This window comes from Bos grunniens, chromosome 3 (genome assembly GCF_055505025.1).
Source record: "Bos grunniens cultivar Pamir isolate PY7600 chromosome 3, Bosgru_T2T1.0, whole genome shotgun sequence".
Lineage (NCBI taxonomy): Eukaryota > Metazoa > Chordata > Mammalia > Artiodactyla > Bovidae > Bos > Bos grunniens.
In genome coordinates this window covers 62,518,683-62,534,390 of record NC_141167.1, presented here as the reverse complement: position 1 = coordinate 62,534,390, position 15,708 = coordinate 62,518,683, and the positions used below count along the sequence as shown (strand labels likewise).

Here is a 15,708-nt window from a genome sequence, read left to right as displayed (position 1 = left end):
TGGTGGAGATGTGACCAAAAACAACCTGATAATTAGAAGCAAAGTTTGATTTCCCCTTCTGGTCTGGGATCAGGGGTTCTGAATAGATGTTGACTGAGGATTGAGTGTGGATGTCTTAAGCTCTGTAATACTACAGGAAAATGAAAGCTTCATTATCAAACCCTTTTATATTCAGTACAAAGTTTAGTACATATTCAGTCCCCAAACTGAAACAGATCTTGTTGCTTAATTCAAAAGTTTTAATTGTAGTGAGATAAAAACTTAATATGTGCAAGTAAATCTTTTTAATGTCTAGTTTGCTAGCTCACCTTACATAAAAAATAATGAGCAAAAAGAAAATTCCCACAGACCCCCAAAACACCTCTACAGAAAACTTTTCTACACTAATTCCACGTATGACATTGATTCTTTCTCTTTGCTTAGACCTAGATTGGTGAGGATAGTCTTCTCCAGTTCCAAATAACTCTCGTAGTCCATTTTCAATTCAGCCTCCAGTTGTTCTTTTGACTTCTGAAACGTTTTCTAGGGGGAGAAAAGCAAGTCATTTGTATAAAACTCTGACAGCTAGAGATACCAAAGGCTGGAGGAGGCTCTTTCCTTTTAAGATTTTGATGTGGACTTTTTAAAGCCCTTATTGAAGTTGCTACAATGTTGCTTTTATGTTTTGGTTTTCTGGCTGTGAGGCATGTGGGATCTAGCTCCCCAACCAGAGACAGAACCCCACACCTCCCTCCATTGCAAGGCAAAGTCTTAACCACTGGACCACCAGGGAATTCCCGTGGAAGGAACTTCTGTTATTTCTGAAGGGCCGGACTGGCTGCTGTTCTCCAGAGGGCTTTGTGGGGCAGGGGGCAGGAGGGCATCTCTTGCATAGTCAGGGAGAGGGGCTGCTGACCCTGAATAGGAAGGGCACAGATCAGCAGAGTAGTGTGTGCAGTCTCAAGGTATCTCCTAGTGGTGGAGCTGATCAAATTTTGTGATGGACTGGATGTGGGCTCTCAGGGGCAGAGGGAATCCAGGCTAGCCTATGAGCTCCTGCCACTGGTAGAGGGAAGAGCATGCTGAGAGGGGAGGGGAAAAACAACAGACCATTTATTCAGCTAATTTACCCAACACCACTTGCTGAATAATCTGAGTCATCTGTTTTGTTCTTTGATCTGTCAATGTTTGCATGGGTACTGTTCTGGTTTAGTTAGTATTTTAATTTAAATTAAATTAATTAATTAAAGTTATTGTATCTGCTAGGGCAGTCATTATGATTTTTAAGATTTTGTTTCTTCTCATCTGTGTCTCCTTTCAGATGAATTTACCATTACTTCATATTGGTATGTCGTCCTGTGATTTTTTAAAAAATAATCTTATTTATTTCTTTTGGCTGTGCTACACAGGTTTTTCTCTGCTTTGTGGCAAGTGGGTGCTCTTTTCTAGTCGTGGTGGCTTCTCTTGTTGCAGAGCACGGGCTCGAGGGCACGTGGGCCTCAGGAGTTTCGGTGTGTGGGCTCAGTACTTGTGGCACTGGGGCTCTAGAGCACAGGCTCCATAGTTGTAGTGCAGGGCTCAGTCGCTCTGTGACATGTGGGATCTTCCCAGACCAGGGGTCGTGCCCGTGGCTCCTGCATTGGCCGGCGGACTCTACCACCGAGCCCCCACAGGATCCCCCTGTGTTGGTTCTGTTTCTCCTCCTCTTGCCCTCTCCCCACCCTAATGTCTTCCTGTGCCTTCTGGTCTCTTGTCACAAAACTCTGTCTTTGAGGATTCTATCGAGGGCACCACCACCGTATTTTATTCTAGTTTCCTGAGAATCATTTGCAAGAGGCATTTTCTTCTTTTCAGTGTTCACCATGCCTGAAGTTCCCTTCATCCCCTGCTGTATTTGTGCTTTATGTTTGCTTTTTCCCTTTCTTAATATCTCTGCTTCCTCAGATTCCTCATGTCTAATCACTGTAACCACATTATACCACTGAGAGTATTAAATGAATTATTAAACATGGCAGGTCCTCAGAATGGTACATGGCACACAGTAAGCACTTAATAGGTGTTAACTACAATAACCAGTTCACAAAAAGAGCAGGACTTGATAGGGTGAGAGTAGAAAGATGTTATTCTCCTAACTTTTGTCCTTTGCCACATTTGTGACAGATTCTGTAGCATTTCCTACCACTTTTAGATATTAGGAATAGTGTCATTTTCAGATTACCTGAAGATCCAGCCCAGCCCAGTATGTAAGTGAAGAACTGAAATGCCCCCGCGCACTTCCATTCGTCGCCTCCACAGGTTGCCTCACTCCGTTAAGAAAGTCCTTTGAGGCATCTGATTTGAGCCTAGCCACTTTCAAGTTCCCACCTGACCCCAGGACAACTCACCCCCTCATTCTGCCATCAGTACAAGTTCTTTGCTCACTGGTCCTCTCTCCACTAGTCTGTCAGAGCTGTTCAAGCCAACCTCTTGCTTGCAGAATTTCCAGCCATAGGAGTCAGGTCCCTGTCCCTGGGTTTCCTATATTCTCCCTGGACGGTCTGCTCTGGTCCCTTGGCAGTTTCTGGCCCTTGGATTTCTGTGGCTCAGCGAGCCTCCTGCCAGGGGTATGAGGCCAATTGTCCATCCTCACCAGCAACCTGTCCCCAGCAGTGCTTCCCTTGATGGTCTCCTCCCAGAGTCTGGGTGGTATTGCAGGAGTAGGAATGGGGAATACACAGCCCTCCAATGCTTCTCTCAAAAAAAAAAAAAAAAAAAATTCTCTCTTCCAACCTCTTTCCCCATAGCTCTTGCCTCCCTTGTGTAGCCTGGATGTGGGTCATTGAATAAGGGCTGCAGAATTGTTTTGAATTCTGAATGAATCACATGGAAACTACTGCTTGTTTTCTGCTTTGGGTCTTCAGCTGAAATTCCAGTTAAGAAAATTCCCATTTTGTGTGCTGTTAGAGCTGTAATTACTATTATTTTTCAATAAGTGAGTGGTATCCAGATTCAATGTTTGCAAAGAGATGGGTATATGATTACCCTCATATCTGTGGGTTGAAGTGCATAGCCTAATCTCTGCCAGCTGAGGGGGGGCACTCATGAAGACCGGCCTTGCTGGATGGATGTGTGATTATCTCCTGCCCTCTGTAATAATACTAATAGTGGACACATTAGCACTTCCCATCTGTCAGTTACTGGCTAAGTGCTGTAAATATTTAACTCGTTTAATCCCCACGGCAATTGTCTGAGGCTGTTACAGTTTGTTCCCATGTCTCCTATCATCAGCCATCGCTTGTAAGGAGATACTTCTGATGAACATTTAGCTGTTTTTCCTTGGTGACTCTATTCATGTTCTAAATGTAGCAGAGGAACCCCTTTAAATGTACTCATTTATCCACAGTCTAGTTCCAGAGAAAACTTGAGACATGGAAGCTCTGCTTTAAGGAGGGTACAATGCCAGATGGAAATGAAGTTACAACAAGGAGGTGGAAAAGTTTTGGAAACTCAGTTCCAAGATATGATTATTACAATATTCAAGTGTTTTAAAAGTACTTCACATGAAAATTATTATTATCTTATATGGATAATTAGCTGTCACTATGCTATTTAAACACTCCTAGGGGCTTCCCTGGTGGCTCAGTGGTAAAGAATCTTCCAGCCAATGCAGGAGACTGGGGTTCATCCCTAGTCCAGGAAGATCCCACATGCTGCGGAGCAACTAAACCTGTGTGCCACATCCATTGAGCCTGCGCTCTAGAGCCCAGGAACCGCAACTATTGAAGCCCTGGTGCCCTAGAGCCTGTGCTCCACAACAAGAGAAGGCACTGCAATGAGAAGCCCGCACACTGCAGCTGGAGGGTAGCCCCTGCTCTCTGCAACTAGAGAAAAGCCTAAGCAACAGTGAAGACCCAGCAGAGCCCTCCTCAAATTTTTCAATAAATAAATAAAGTACAATTATAAAAAATAAATAAGTAAATGCTCCTAGTAATTGCGGATGATTGCTGGTGTTGGAAAATGTGGCAGGTAATCTCCCATGGCAGAAGTTCATCCAATGTTTGTGATCATGTAAAAGAACAGACCAAGACCATTTTTTCTGTAGTAAACAAGGTCAATTAATTGGCTTTTTTTTATATCTCATCACCACTAAACAATGTTTTGAAATGATGCTTCATCTGCTTTTGTTACACTAATTTGTATCTAACAGTATGATAATGTTAATCTATTTGCTAATGCAATACATGAAAATATTTCCATATGTTTGTGTTTTTAATTGAGACCTAGGGTCTCACATGAGTAATTATATTGGGGGAGGCTATATATTTGGCTATAAGGAAACAGAAGGCAGTGATGAAATTGTTGTTGCCAAAAGGGCAAGGAAGGGAATGAGCAAGAGAAAAGCAGAAATATGGACTGAGATGACCTCAAGTGAGAAAGAAAGAAGAGCTGAATTCACAGACTGTTTAAAGACCCCAATTCCATTGGTCAAGGGAAGACCAACAAAGTAAAATCACATCAGAGAGGTTGAGAAAGACGAGGGTGAGGGCTTCAGAGCTTTAGGTTCCTTTTTGGTAGAGTTTAAGAAGGATGTGTCCTACACCAAATTATCCTCAATCGCAAATTTCACAGTTCCAGTCTATTACAGTAAAATTTGTATCTATTCGTTCATCTGTCTCTATATACTGTGCTGTGCTGTGCTGTGCTAAACTGCTTCAGTCGTGTCTGAATCTTTGCGACCCTATGGACCATAGCCCACCAGGAGACCGTAGCACACCAAGAATACTAGAGAGGCTTGCCATGCCCTCTTCCAGGGGATCTTCCAGACTCAGGGATAGAGCCCATGTCCCTTACCTCCCCTGCACTGGCAGGTGGGTTCTGAGCCCCAGTGGCTCAGGGGAAAAGAATCCACCTGCAATTCAGGAGACTCAGGAGATGAAGGTTCAATCTCTGGGTTGGGAAGATCCCCTGGAGGAGGAAATGACAACCCACTCCAGTATTCTTGCCTGGAGAATCCCATGGACAGAGAGACCTGGTGGGCTACACAGTCCATGGGGTTGCTAAGAGTCGGATGGGACCGAGCAACAAGTAGTAGCTATTATGCCCTCTATATACTAGCTCCCACTTAATGCCAGTTTATTATTTGTCAGGTTACCTAACTGAAATACTCACAGTAATCTTAAAAGGTTGTTACTAGTATTCCCATTTTAAAAACAAGAGAACCAAAACTCAGCAAAGATGCAAACCTTGCTCTAGATCTCATGGCTAGTAAGTGGTAGACATGCGATGTGAGTCCACATGTCTTAATTCATATTCCACTCTTTTTTACACTATTTTAATGCATTATTCATTAAATATTAAGTTTCTATGAAATGAAAGCATTCAAATTTTGAATCTCTGTATCCATATTGGTGTTTAAATACCACCTAATCTAAAGCTTCCCTGGTGGCTCAGAGGTTAAAGCATCTGCCTCCAATGCGGGAGACCTGGGTTCAATCCCTGGATTGGGAAGATCCCTTGGAGAAGGAAATGGCAACCCGCTCCAGTATTCTTGCCTGGAGAATCCCATGGACGGAGGAGCCTGGTAGGCTACAGTCCACGGGGTCGCAAAGAGTTGGACACGACTGAGCGACTTCATTTCACTTCACTTCACTTCACTTCACTTTAATCTAAGGACTTGAAATATAGAAAATGTCAGAATCTAAATTGGATAGAATCTCACTAGGTGTCCAATTGGTAGTTTGACTCACACTAAGCTAGGAAATCAGAGAACTGCCCTCTTGACTCCCATGAGAAGAAGAGAAGAATGTGAAAAGGCATATTTTTTCTTTTGAATCTGTGGACTAAGCCAAACAAATATAATCCTACTAGTGTTAGAGGAAAGCAATTTTGGTTTCTGAAATTTAACTTACAACTTTTTTCTTCTCCAGTTCCAGCTCCATTTCTCTCTTTTCCTGTTCACGAATTTTTCTGCGCTGTTCTACATATTCCAGATGTTTGACTTCTCTTTCAAAGTAGTGACTTACACTTGATACCTGTTAGAAATACAGGCCCATGAGAGCGGGGCTCACACAGAAGCCTCCATGTTCTTGACAAGGCTCTGGAAGAACGTCTGCTGCTTGTAAGTTATTAGCTAGATTGCCTGCTTTGGGATAAGGCCCAAAGCCCACTACCAGAGGGCTGAGGTTTAGGGACCTGCGAATTGGGGGGTGGCAGAAAAGGAGTGGGATTGGAAGGAGAGGGCTGCAGAAAATGGTAATTTTGTAAGAGAAATGTCCTTGGATGCCTCTTTTCCCTCCTTTTTCTCCTTCTCACTTTTAAGGCTGAGGGAAGTTTTGCATTATCAGTCAAACTTGGAAAACCCAGACGAGGATGTCAGTGGAAACCCTAGAGGGGCTGGAAGCAGAGTTGAGTTCCTGGTCCCCTGGGGAGCGTGTGTGGGCAGAAGAATAGAGCAGGGAAGGTATCAGAGACCTTGGGCGAGGTGACCAAAGCAGGGAGAGTTTTTTGCCTGCAAGTAACTAGGTTGATATTGTTGGAACTTGCAACAGATTGCAATCTATATATTTCATGTTTACTGTATCCATATTTATGTACTATTTATTGATATTCTTTTTATAAAATAACTATTAACACTGCTTGAAACAAAACCCCTGGATGCTATGCATGCAGGGGCAGAACACTGCCACTTCAGACCTGCTGCCTGCAGTACACCAAGTTGGGGAAGGATGGTTGGAGGCTGGCGATGGAGAGATGCAAAAAAATGTCAGCTGGGTCCTCTGGGAAGGGTATCACCAAAATAAAGTCCCATGCTTGGGTTACAATATGAAAATAACTTCCTATGATTATGAATCCCCAAATCAATTCTTCTCTGAATCTGGGCTTCATTTACTTGGCCTTTCTTTCATCGCATGCTTTTTTCCCCCTCTAGCTTTAAGTCATTTATCTCATACAACAGGAATACATCCCCTCATTATTTTATTTTATATTGGAGCATAGCTGATTAACAATGTCGTGTTACTTTCAGATGCATAGCAAAGTGATTCAGCTACACGTATACATATATCTATTCTTTTTCAAATTCTTTTCCCATTTAGGTTAACATCCCCTTATTTTTGACTGCATGATTCTTTTATCTTCTTACAGAGCAAAAATGCTGTCATTTCTGAATATATTTCTAAAACCTGTCTCAGCAGTATCTGATCACATAAATCCTCAAAGCCAAAAGTTACTAACCTCATTGGTTGAAGGGTGACTTAATGTCCAAGGAATTTCCAATATATGCAGTGTTCCATAATAATCAGCTATGGCTATAAATTGCTGCTTAGCTAAAAGTTTCAAAAAATGGGGAGAAAAAACAGCTCTGCAATCAGAAAGTCATCTTAGAGGTTAAACATGTACTGCATTTTTGCTTTGTGATTTCCCAAAGGGCCTGTTGTGATTACAATAATCTTGGCATTTTCATCAGACCTTCATGACTGGAGATTATAATAACACATGAAAGACACTTTCCAGTTGGTGAAATGAAGGCTGAGACCTTGAGCCTTTCTCAGCCACCCTGCTCATCCCCAATCATGTTTTCTTAGTCTCTACTTTAAGGACTGTGACTCCCAGGTGAGGTTGACCCTCTCTGACTGGATCCATGGCAGATTTGAGAAGGAAGCGGGTACAATACATGGAAGATATTCACAGAAAAATCATGATGCTGATTTTCACCAAAGACAGTAAGGGCTAAAGGATGCCATTATCCAGATGAATTTCAAATACAGCCAAAACCAGTTTTCTTATTACAGAAACAAATTGCTCCTTTTGGTCATTTTAAATGGGTATAAAACACAAGCATATTTGAGAATTTTAATTTCTTATCTAAACTTTTTTCTCCTCCTTTTCAGAAGGTCTGGTTCACATTGGTAAATCCTAGAATCGTAATCCCTTTAGGTATGCAAAAGCAATGTTTTGCAGCAAATATGGGAAAACACATTTTTGTGACACATACGGTCAAGTAGTAGCCAGACTCTGACACTCTAGAAATCCTGAAGACTGTGTTTCTAAACCTCATGTTTTTTCTGAGAAAATGACAATTTTATGCCCGTGCATCTCTGGAAACAAAGGGAAACTTCTTTTAAATGAGGCAAATATATACTTAGTCTGGGTAGAAAGTATTACTTGGGTGAAATGGAGAAACTGAGATAAAGGATATAAATTACTTTTCTATCGACATGTTCTTGAATTTCTGCTTGCTCTGTTATACATTATTTTTTCCTCACAGTTAGTTCAAAAGTTATAGTTTAAACAGATATATGACCTCACAGAGTCATTAAGATTTCATGAAAAGAACTGCTTGATATTGTCCAGGGGAAAGCCATAAAAGTGATAAAATATTGAACATTTGTGACATAACAAAAGATTAAAGATACAGAACTTATTCTATTTGAAAAAGAAGCAGCAAAAGGTAGCAAGGATTTAGGGTTCACCCTGTGATTTAGGGACCCAGAGAGGGTGACAAGCATGCTTTTCATTGCGTGGTTCAAAATCAGCCCCTGCTTGACATACTAAAATGTGTCTCAGAAATAACTGATGAAGAAACTAGTGAAACTCAGGTTGTAACCAAAATTTGAGTAGAAGAGGGAAGGGAAAGGAAGTGCAGTGATGGAAGGGAGGAGGTGGCATGGGGAGAAAAAACTTGAGAAGCAACATCAGAGGCTTTCCAGATGAATGTCAAAATGTCCCCGGCCCAAAAAATGCAAAATGACTTTGCTCCTTTAATCAGAGTTAACATACCAGAAAAGGTCCAGGGTTTGATGTACATGATCATAGTTATACAGATGTTTTGGGACTGGGCTGGTTCATGAGTTTTCTCAAGAAGGTCCCAGATATCGATGTATCCATCTTCTCGGCCAATATAGAAGACTCCAGGCCTGGTCAGGGACCAGTGCCCTGAGGTGTACCTTTTGGGTGCACAGCATGACTGAAGGAGGGGTCCGGTCTAAAATTAAAAACAAAAGTTTTTGTTATTATCTGAGGGATATTTACAAGGTTTTTTTTGTTTTTAGAATAAAACTCAGATGGCTATGATCATATAACAGCAGAATTATGCCTACTCAGAAGTCTTCTTTGTTTTCCTTATAGGGTTTTTATATATGCTGGCTCTTTTCTTTCTTGTATATTTTTATAGCATTTTTTTTCTTATTTTAGTGACTTTTTAAAAAAGATCAAATTTTCTAATTGAGCTATTGGTGGTTCTAATTCAACTGTTCCTAAAGCCCATTGCTATTTGTTTGGAGACTGGTGGACACTGGATGAGTAAAGATTATAAGATTATAAATTTTGCTTATATCTTTATTTTCCTGTCAGGTGCCTACGATGAACAGTCAGTTCTGTGAGCTGCATCCAGTAGTTTATGAATATTCTGGGGGAGAGATTTTGGACCACCAATGTAACATAATAAGATCATTTCTCTTCTCTGCTGTGGGGTACTTTGCCTTCTTCGAGGGGTTTTCATAGAGACAGAAGATCAAAATGCATTCTCTTCCCACCATCACGCTCTACCTGGGACTAACCTAAGCTATGGAGCTGCCTCCTACCTTCCCAAACATGCAAACAAACGCTTCTTGTGGGGGACAAACACCACTAATTCATGGACTCCTTACAGGAGACACTGCAATCTGTTCTTGCTCAGTTACTTCGGTTTCTGTGGCTAACCCCTGCACAGTCTTTGGACAATCTTGGCTTAATTTCTTTTTTCTTTAACTGAAAAACTAATACTTGCTTGTTGTAAAGACAAAAAAAAAATCATACCAAAGGACATTGGTATGAAGTAGCAGTCCTTTTCTGGAAGGACACTTAAGGAGATTCCCAACTTTTTTCAATGACAAACTTGTACATGTATCACACACAATTTTTTTGAGTATTCATGTAAGTTAGACTCCCAGAAATAAAACGGAAAAGTGTTAGGTCAAAGAATATATATATTATAGATATGAAACTCATATATATATATATATTTCCCCCCCCCCCAGATTTTGATAATTCTCTTAAGTAGCTCATGAAAGGGACATATCTGATTTTCCCACACTCCTGCTTCATTCAATTATACCAATCTTTCTAGGTTTTGGCAGTTTAGCTTCTGACTATCTGGATCCAGGCCCTGTCCTAAATCCTGACCACTGGATTCTTGGCATTGCCCCATCCTGACCTCTGCATGTCTCTGTCTGCCTGGTGATAGAGCCCTTAGATTTCTTACTCCCGCTTTCTGGTGACAAGTTGCCTGGTGCAGGAGCAAAGATGATAGACCCATTGCTTCTTTGGGCTTCATACAGTAATCAGTATCCCATCTTGTATTTTAAGGGGAGGGGAAAAACATAAACCAAGAGAACAGCTCACAACGTATTTAGAAGACAACACTGGTTTCAGAGAACAAAAAACTTGTAAATGTTTCCTGCCTTCAGGGAAGAAAAGCAAATGGTTGTGTTTTCCAAAGGCTTGCATTGGTTCCGCTGACAGGCTGGGGCCCAGGCCATCTGTTCCAGTATTTCTAAAAAGCGTCCCAAAGGCATTGTTATGTCAGAACAGTCTGTTGTTCCTATTGTTTTTCTCAATAGTAAAGGACCACACACCTACTCCTCCATTTTGCAGGCAACTTACCATAATACCTTCTTTCCAGATGGCTACGTTCCAACCCCCAACAGTGAGGATAATGTCCTTGTAGAAAGGTGACCTCTGAACGGTGTGGACAGCTCCATCATGGACTGTGTAGAGGCTCACAGGCTTCTTTGCTGTTGGAGTGGAAAAGGCCATTTCATCTTTCATAACACTGTTTACATTCCTACAATGAAGAATGGGCAAATATCCGATGGACAGATAGGTCCTGATTAATGAGGTCTGAGAGTGGAGAACCAGAGGTCAGTTGAGGTGAATCAATCTGTCAAGGGACAGCTCCTCCTCCTTTTATGGAAAGTCCAGGGAAATTCCCATCGAAGCCACTTTGGAGGCTCAAAGGAACACTTTCCGTTCTTATTCATTTACTCATTTATTAACCCATCACTTAGTCAGTGTTATAGATTGTTAGTCAATAGATATTTGTGGACTGTTTGTACGTACCAGCTGCTATGGATGGCTGGGTAAAAAATGGTTAATAAACAAACATGATCTGCCCTCTCAGAACTTAAAATCCAGTGGAAAGACAGGTACTCCACAAACAAATCTCAAGGTATATAATAAGAAGATGTGAAATGTATTATGAAGGAAAAAAATACAGGAAAAAATAACAAGGGACATTTCGAAAGGATTCTCTGAAGGTGAGTCATTTAGGCCTGAGTTCGGCACGGGAAGATTTTGGTGTGGAGTAAATGGCACCCCACTCCAGTACTCTTGCCTGGAAAATCCCATGGACGGAGGAGCCTGAGAGGCTGCAGTCCATGGGGGTTGTGAAGAGTCGGACACGACTGAGCGACTTCACTTTCACTTTTCACTTTCGTGCATTGGAGAAGGAAATGGCAACCCACTCCAGTGTTCTTGCCTGGAGAATCCCAGGAATTGCAGAGCCTGGTGGGCTGTCATCTATGGGGTGGCACAGAGTCGGACAAGACTGAAGCGACTTAGCAGCAACAGTAGCAGCATTCCAGACAGAAGGAATGATACACAACAAAGTCCTGGGAAGTATTTAGAGTATCTATAATTTTGAGGAAGGCAATAGGACTGGAGTCTGATAATCCAGAAAGTGAAGAGGAACTAAAGAGCCTCTTGATGAAGGTGAAAGAGGAGAATGAAAAAGCTGTCTTAAAATTTAACATTCAAAAAACGAAGATCATGGCATTCAGTCCCATCACTTCATGGCAAATAGATGGGGAAAAAATGGAAACAGTGACAGACTTTCTCTCACGCTACAAAATCACTGTGGACAACGACTGTGGCTATGAAATTAAAAGACACTTGCTCCTTGGAAGGAAAGCTATGACAAACATAGTGTATTAAAAAAACAGAGACATCACTTTGCTGACAAAGGTCCGTATCATCAAAGCTATGATTTTTCCATTAGTCATGTACAGATATGAGAGTTGGACTATAAAGAAGGCTGAACACTGAAGAATTGATGCTTTCAAACTGTGGTGCTGGAGAAGACTTTTGAGAGTCCCTTGGACAGCAAGGAGATCAAACCAGTCAGTCCTAAAGGAAATCAATCTGAATATTTGTTGGAAGGACTGATACTGAAGCTGAAGCTCCAGTACTTTGGCCAACTGATGCGAAGAGCTGACTCACGGAAAAGACTCTGATGCTGGGAAAGATTGAAAACAGGAGGAGAAGAGGGTGTCAGAGGATGAGATGGTTGGATGGCATCACCAACTCAATGGATATGAGTTTGAGCGAACTCCAGGAGATAGTGAAGAATAGGGAAGCCTGGCGTGTTACAGTCCATGGGGTCACAAAGAGTTGGAGACAACTGAGCAACTGAACAACAACTGATAATCCCAGGGTGAAACATAGGAAACAAATGAAGACCTGGTGAGTCCTGGTGCTGCAGAGCCTTATTAGGAAAAGCATTTAGATTACATTCTAAGTATAATGTGATTTAATGAGTCCTTTAGGGCTAGAAGACGATCTGACTGATATATGAAACGATTCTCTGACTGCTGTGGGAAGAATAGATCAGAGGAGATAAAAGCAAAGAGGGGACACTATGGGAGGTGGATGCTGCATTTATGGTGAGAAAGGATGGTGACTTGAATGAAGATGCAAGGGAGGAGTGGATAATCAAGAAATATTTGTGAGCTAGAGTTGACATGCAGGGTGAAAGAAATGAAGTGCTGAGAATGACAGCCAGGTTTCTGTTAAGAGCAATAGGCTCATTGTACCTTCCATTTATCGCCACTGGGAAGACCAGAGGATGAGCTGGTTTGGATATTAAAATGATGACCTCCTCTTTGTCTCTGTCCTGGGCACCAGGGTACTCCTGCTCCCCTAGTCTGTCTACTCTGCTGTGGCTTGGTTTCCTCTCCCCTGGCCTGGCTTTGGAGCCGGCTGCTCCTCTCGCCTTGCTGCCCAGACCCACAAGTCCCAGGGATGGCCCTAAAAATATGCGCCTGTCTAGGTCAAACTACACTGTGTGTCTACTTTGTACTAAAACCACCAACTTACTCTGAATCTCAACATATTAATAGCTATGTGAAGGTTTGATTTTTTTTTTCTCAGAACACCAACACAACATTAAGCAGAAAAAAGAGCCACCATAATCTTTCCAAAAGATGATACAATGTCAAAGAGATTTTTGTCCACCCATGTTCACAGAAGCATTATTTGCAATACTGAAAAGGTAGAAGCAATCCAAATGTCCATTAATGGATGAATGGATAAGCAGAATGTGGTATACCCATACAATGGAGTATTATTCATCCTTTAAAAGCAAGGGAATTCTGACATATGCTGCAACATGAATGAAAATTGAGTATATTATTTTAAGGGAAATAAGCCAGTCACAAAGAGGCAAATACTGTATGATTCCACTGACATGAGGTACTTATGACAGTCACATTCATAGGGATAGAAAGCATAAAGTTGGTGGCCAGGGGCTGAGAGGAAAGGAGTGGGAGCTACTGTTTAACCAGAACAGAGCTTCAGTTTCACAAGGTGAAAAGAGTTCTGGAGACTAGTTGCACAACAGTGTAAATATACTTGACACCATGGAACTATACTTAAAAAATGGTTAACGTGTTAAATTTCTTGTTTATGTATATTTTTATCTCAATTTAAAAATTATTTGAAAAACCTTATAAAGTATAAATTTAACTGTAGCTCTTCTAAGTTAAAAACAAACAAACAAAAAGGCCAGTTTTCCTCTAACCAAAGCTCCATCTTGAAGACAGCAGAGAAGACTTATTTCTAAGGCCATCTTGAAGTGATCTGGAAGATTCCTGGGAAGGCAGGAGATCCCTGGAAACCAGCAGCTTTATTCTTGCTGATGCTGTATTTCTCAGATCTTGGTTTTGTCTTTGTTGAGCTGGATTTCCTATACCATCTCATTCTATGAACAGGGCTATCCAGGAGTCTAGAAGCCCTCTGCCACCAGTGATAGGAATATAGATAACCATCAAGACTGGTGCTTTAATATGTTGAATGTTCTCAGCCCATATAACTTTTCCTTCCTTTTATCCTTCGAAAGACCTTAGTGCCATTCAGCAGTAAATGGAGCTATCCTTAAGTTATTCAATGAAATGCCAGAGCCCCTAGTCAGATAAGAAACTTAAACAAACAAAACAGTAGTTCCCAGAGTCATTATCGAAAGAAGGATTTAGCATCCTGATGTGGTTAAGAGCACAGACAGCCTGGGTTCAAATACACAGTGTTGCTGTGAAGATTAAATGAGTTAATCCATGGAAAGTACTGGGAAGAGTGCCTGACACATGACACGTGCCAACTTGTGAGTTGAGTGCATGAGATGATTATGTCAACTGTCATCATCATCAAATATATCAGCCTGTATTTCTTGGGTCATCTGGAAGCCTTGTTTGATTGTGACTTCTTCATCACACATAGCTCAGGTAGGGTAATCCATCTTTCAGAAGAAGAAGAAACTCTCCTTCTTGCCTTGCACATTTGAACTTGGGGCAGATCGAGAGAAAACGGGTCCTAGTAATTGCCTCATCTTTACTCAGGAAATGTCCATGCTGTTTATGAATGCCATTGGGCTGGTAACTCCCAAGGAAAACACTGCCAGTTCACAGAATGTAAATAAGCCGTACAATTTACAGTTCAGCACCTCTACACATTGACAGTCCCTGAACTTCACCATTATCCAATGGGAATAAGTGTCCTTTGACTTTCCATGTTACAAAATCCTTGATTGGTAATTTTTAAAGTATTAAAGTAAGAAGATGATTTTAAAATGCCCTTTAAGTAGGTGGTTAGAGCTATTTCTCTTTCTCTCTCTCTTTTTTTTTTTTTTTGGAATGAACTAAATGCCAAGAAATTAAAAGCAATTTCTCTTTTACTTTTCCACTCATATCCCACTGGCCACAAAGCCCTGGCATGTTTATCTCTAAATCTCTCCCTCTTGAATCTCTGTCCATCCTCATCACCCTGCCTGCACATCAGTCCTCTCCATTCCTCATCTATGCTATTGCAACTGGTCATCCTGCTTCCATCGTAAGACCCACCAATAAATTAATCCAAACCTTGCTCTCCTGACAGAGTGATTTTCTGATCATATCAATGGTACTAGGATGAGGTCCATGGCTTAGTGAGGCACTCAAGGCTCTTTGCCATCTAGACCCGAGTGTCCTTCCTGGAGCCTTTCCTGCTGCTGTAGTCCTCTCTACTGCTATGCTTTGGCCAGGAGGTCTCCCTGTTTCCTACTTGTTCACTGCTCTTTTGAGCTTCTGTGTTTTTGTATTTGTTCCTCTTTCTACCTGGAATGTCTTTCTCCATCTGGAAATTTGAGATCTACCCTTTAAGACCCAGCTCAACTGTATCTCTCTATGGTGGGGCCTTTTCTTTTTTTTTTTAACTTTTTATTTTGTATTCTGGTATAGCCAATTAGGGCTTCCCCAGTGGCTCAGCAGTAAAGAATCTGCTTGCAATGCAGGAGATGCAGGTGATTCGGGAAACCCCCCCTGTAGGAGGAAATGGCAATCTACTCTAGTATTCTTGGCAGGAAAATTCCATGGTCAGAGGAGCCTGGTGGGCTGTGGTCCAAGGGGTCACAAGAGTTGGACATGACTGAAGCGACTGAGCATGCATAGCCAATTAACAAGGTTGCAA

General features: G+C 41.6%; 1 protein-coding gene across 1 annotated transcript in view; it reads right to left on the bottom strand.

Annotated features, from left to right (window-relative positions):
* Positions 1-218: 218 nt before the first annotated feature.
* DNAI3 (dynein axonemal intermediate chain 3) overlaps positions 219-15,708 on the bottom strand; it is an 84,353-nt gene continuing 68,863 nt past the window's right edge. Inside the window, exons 19-23 of the mRNA XM_086390874.1 lie at positions 10,600-10,730; positions 8,737-8,941; positions 7,192-7,283; positions 5,868-5,990; positions 219-522 (exon numbers count right to left, since the gene is read on the bottom strand). Of these exons, the coding sequence (XP_086247000.1) occupies positions 379-522; positions 5,868-5,990; positions 7,192-7,283; positions 8,737-8,941; positions 10,600-10,730 (695 nt within the window). The 3' untranslated portion in view covers positions 219-378. The remainder of the gene's footprint in view (positions 523-5,867; positions 5,991-7,191; positions 7,284-8,736; positions 8,942-10,599; positions 10,731-15,708) is intronic.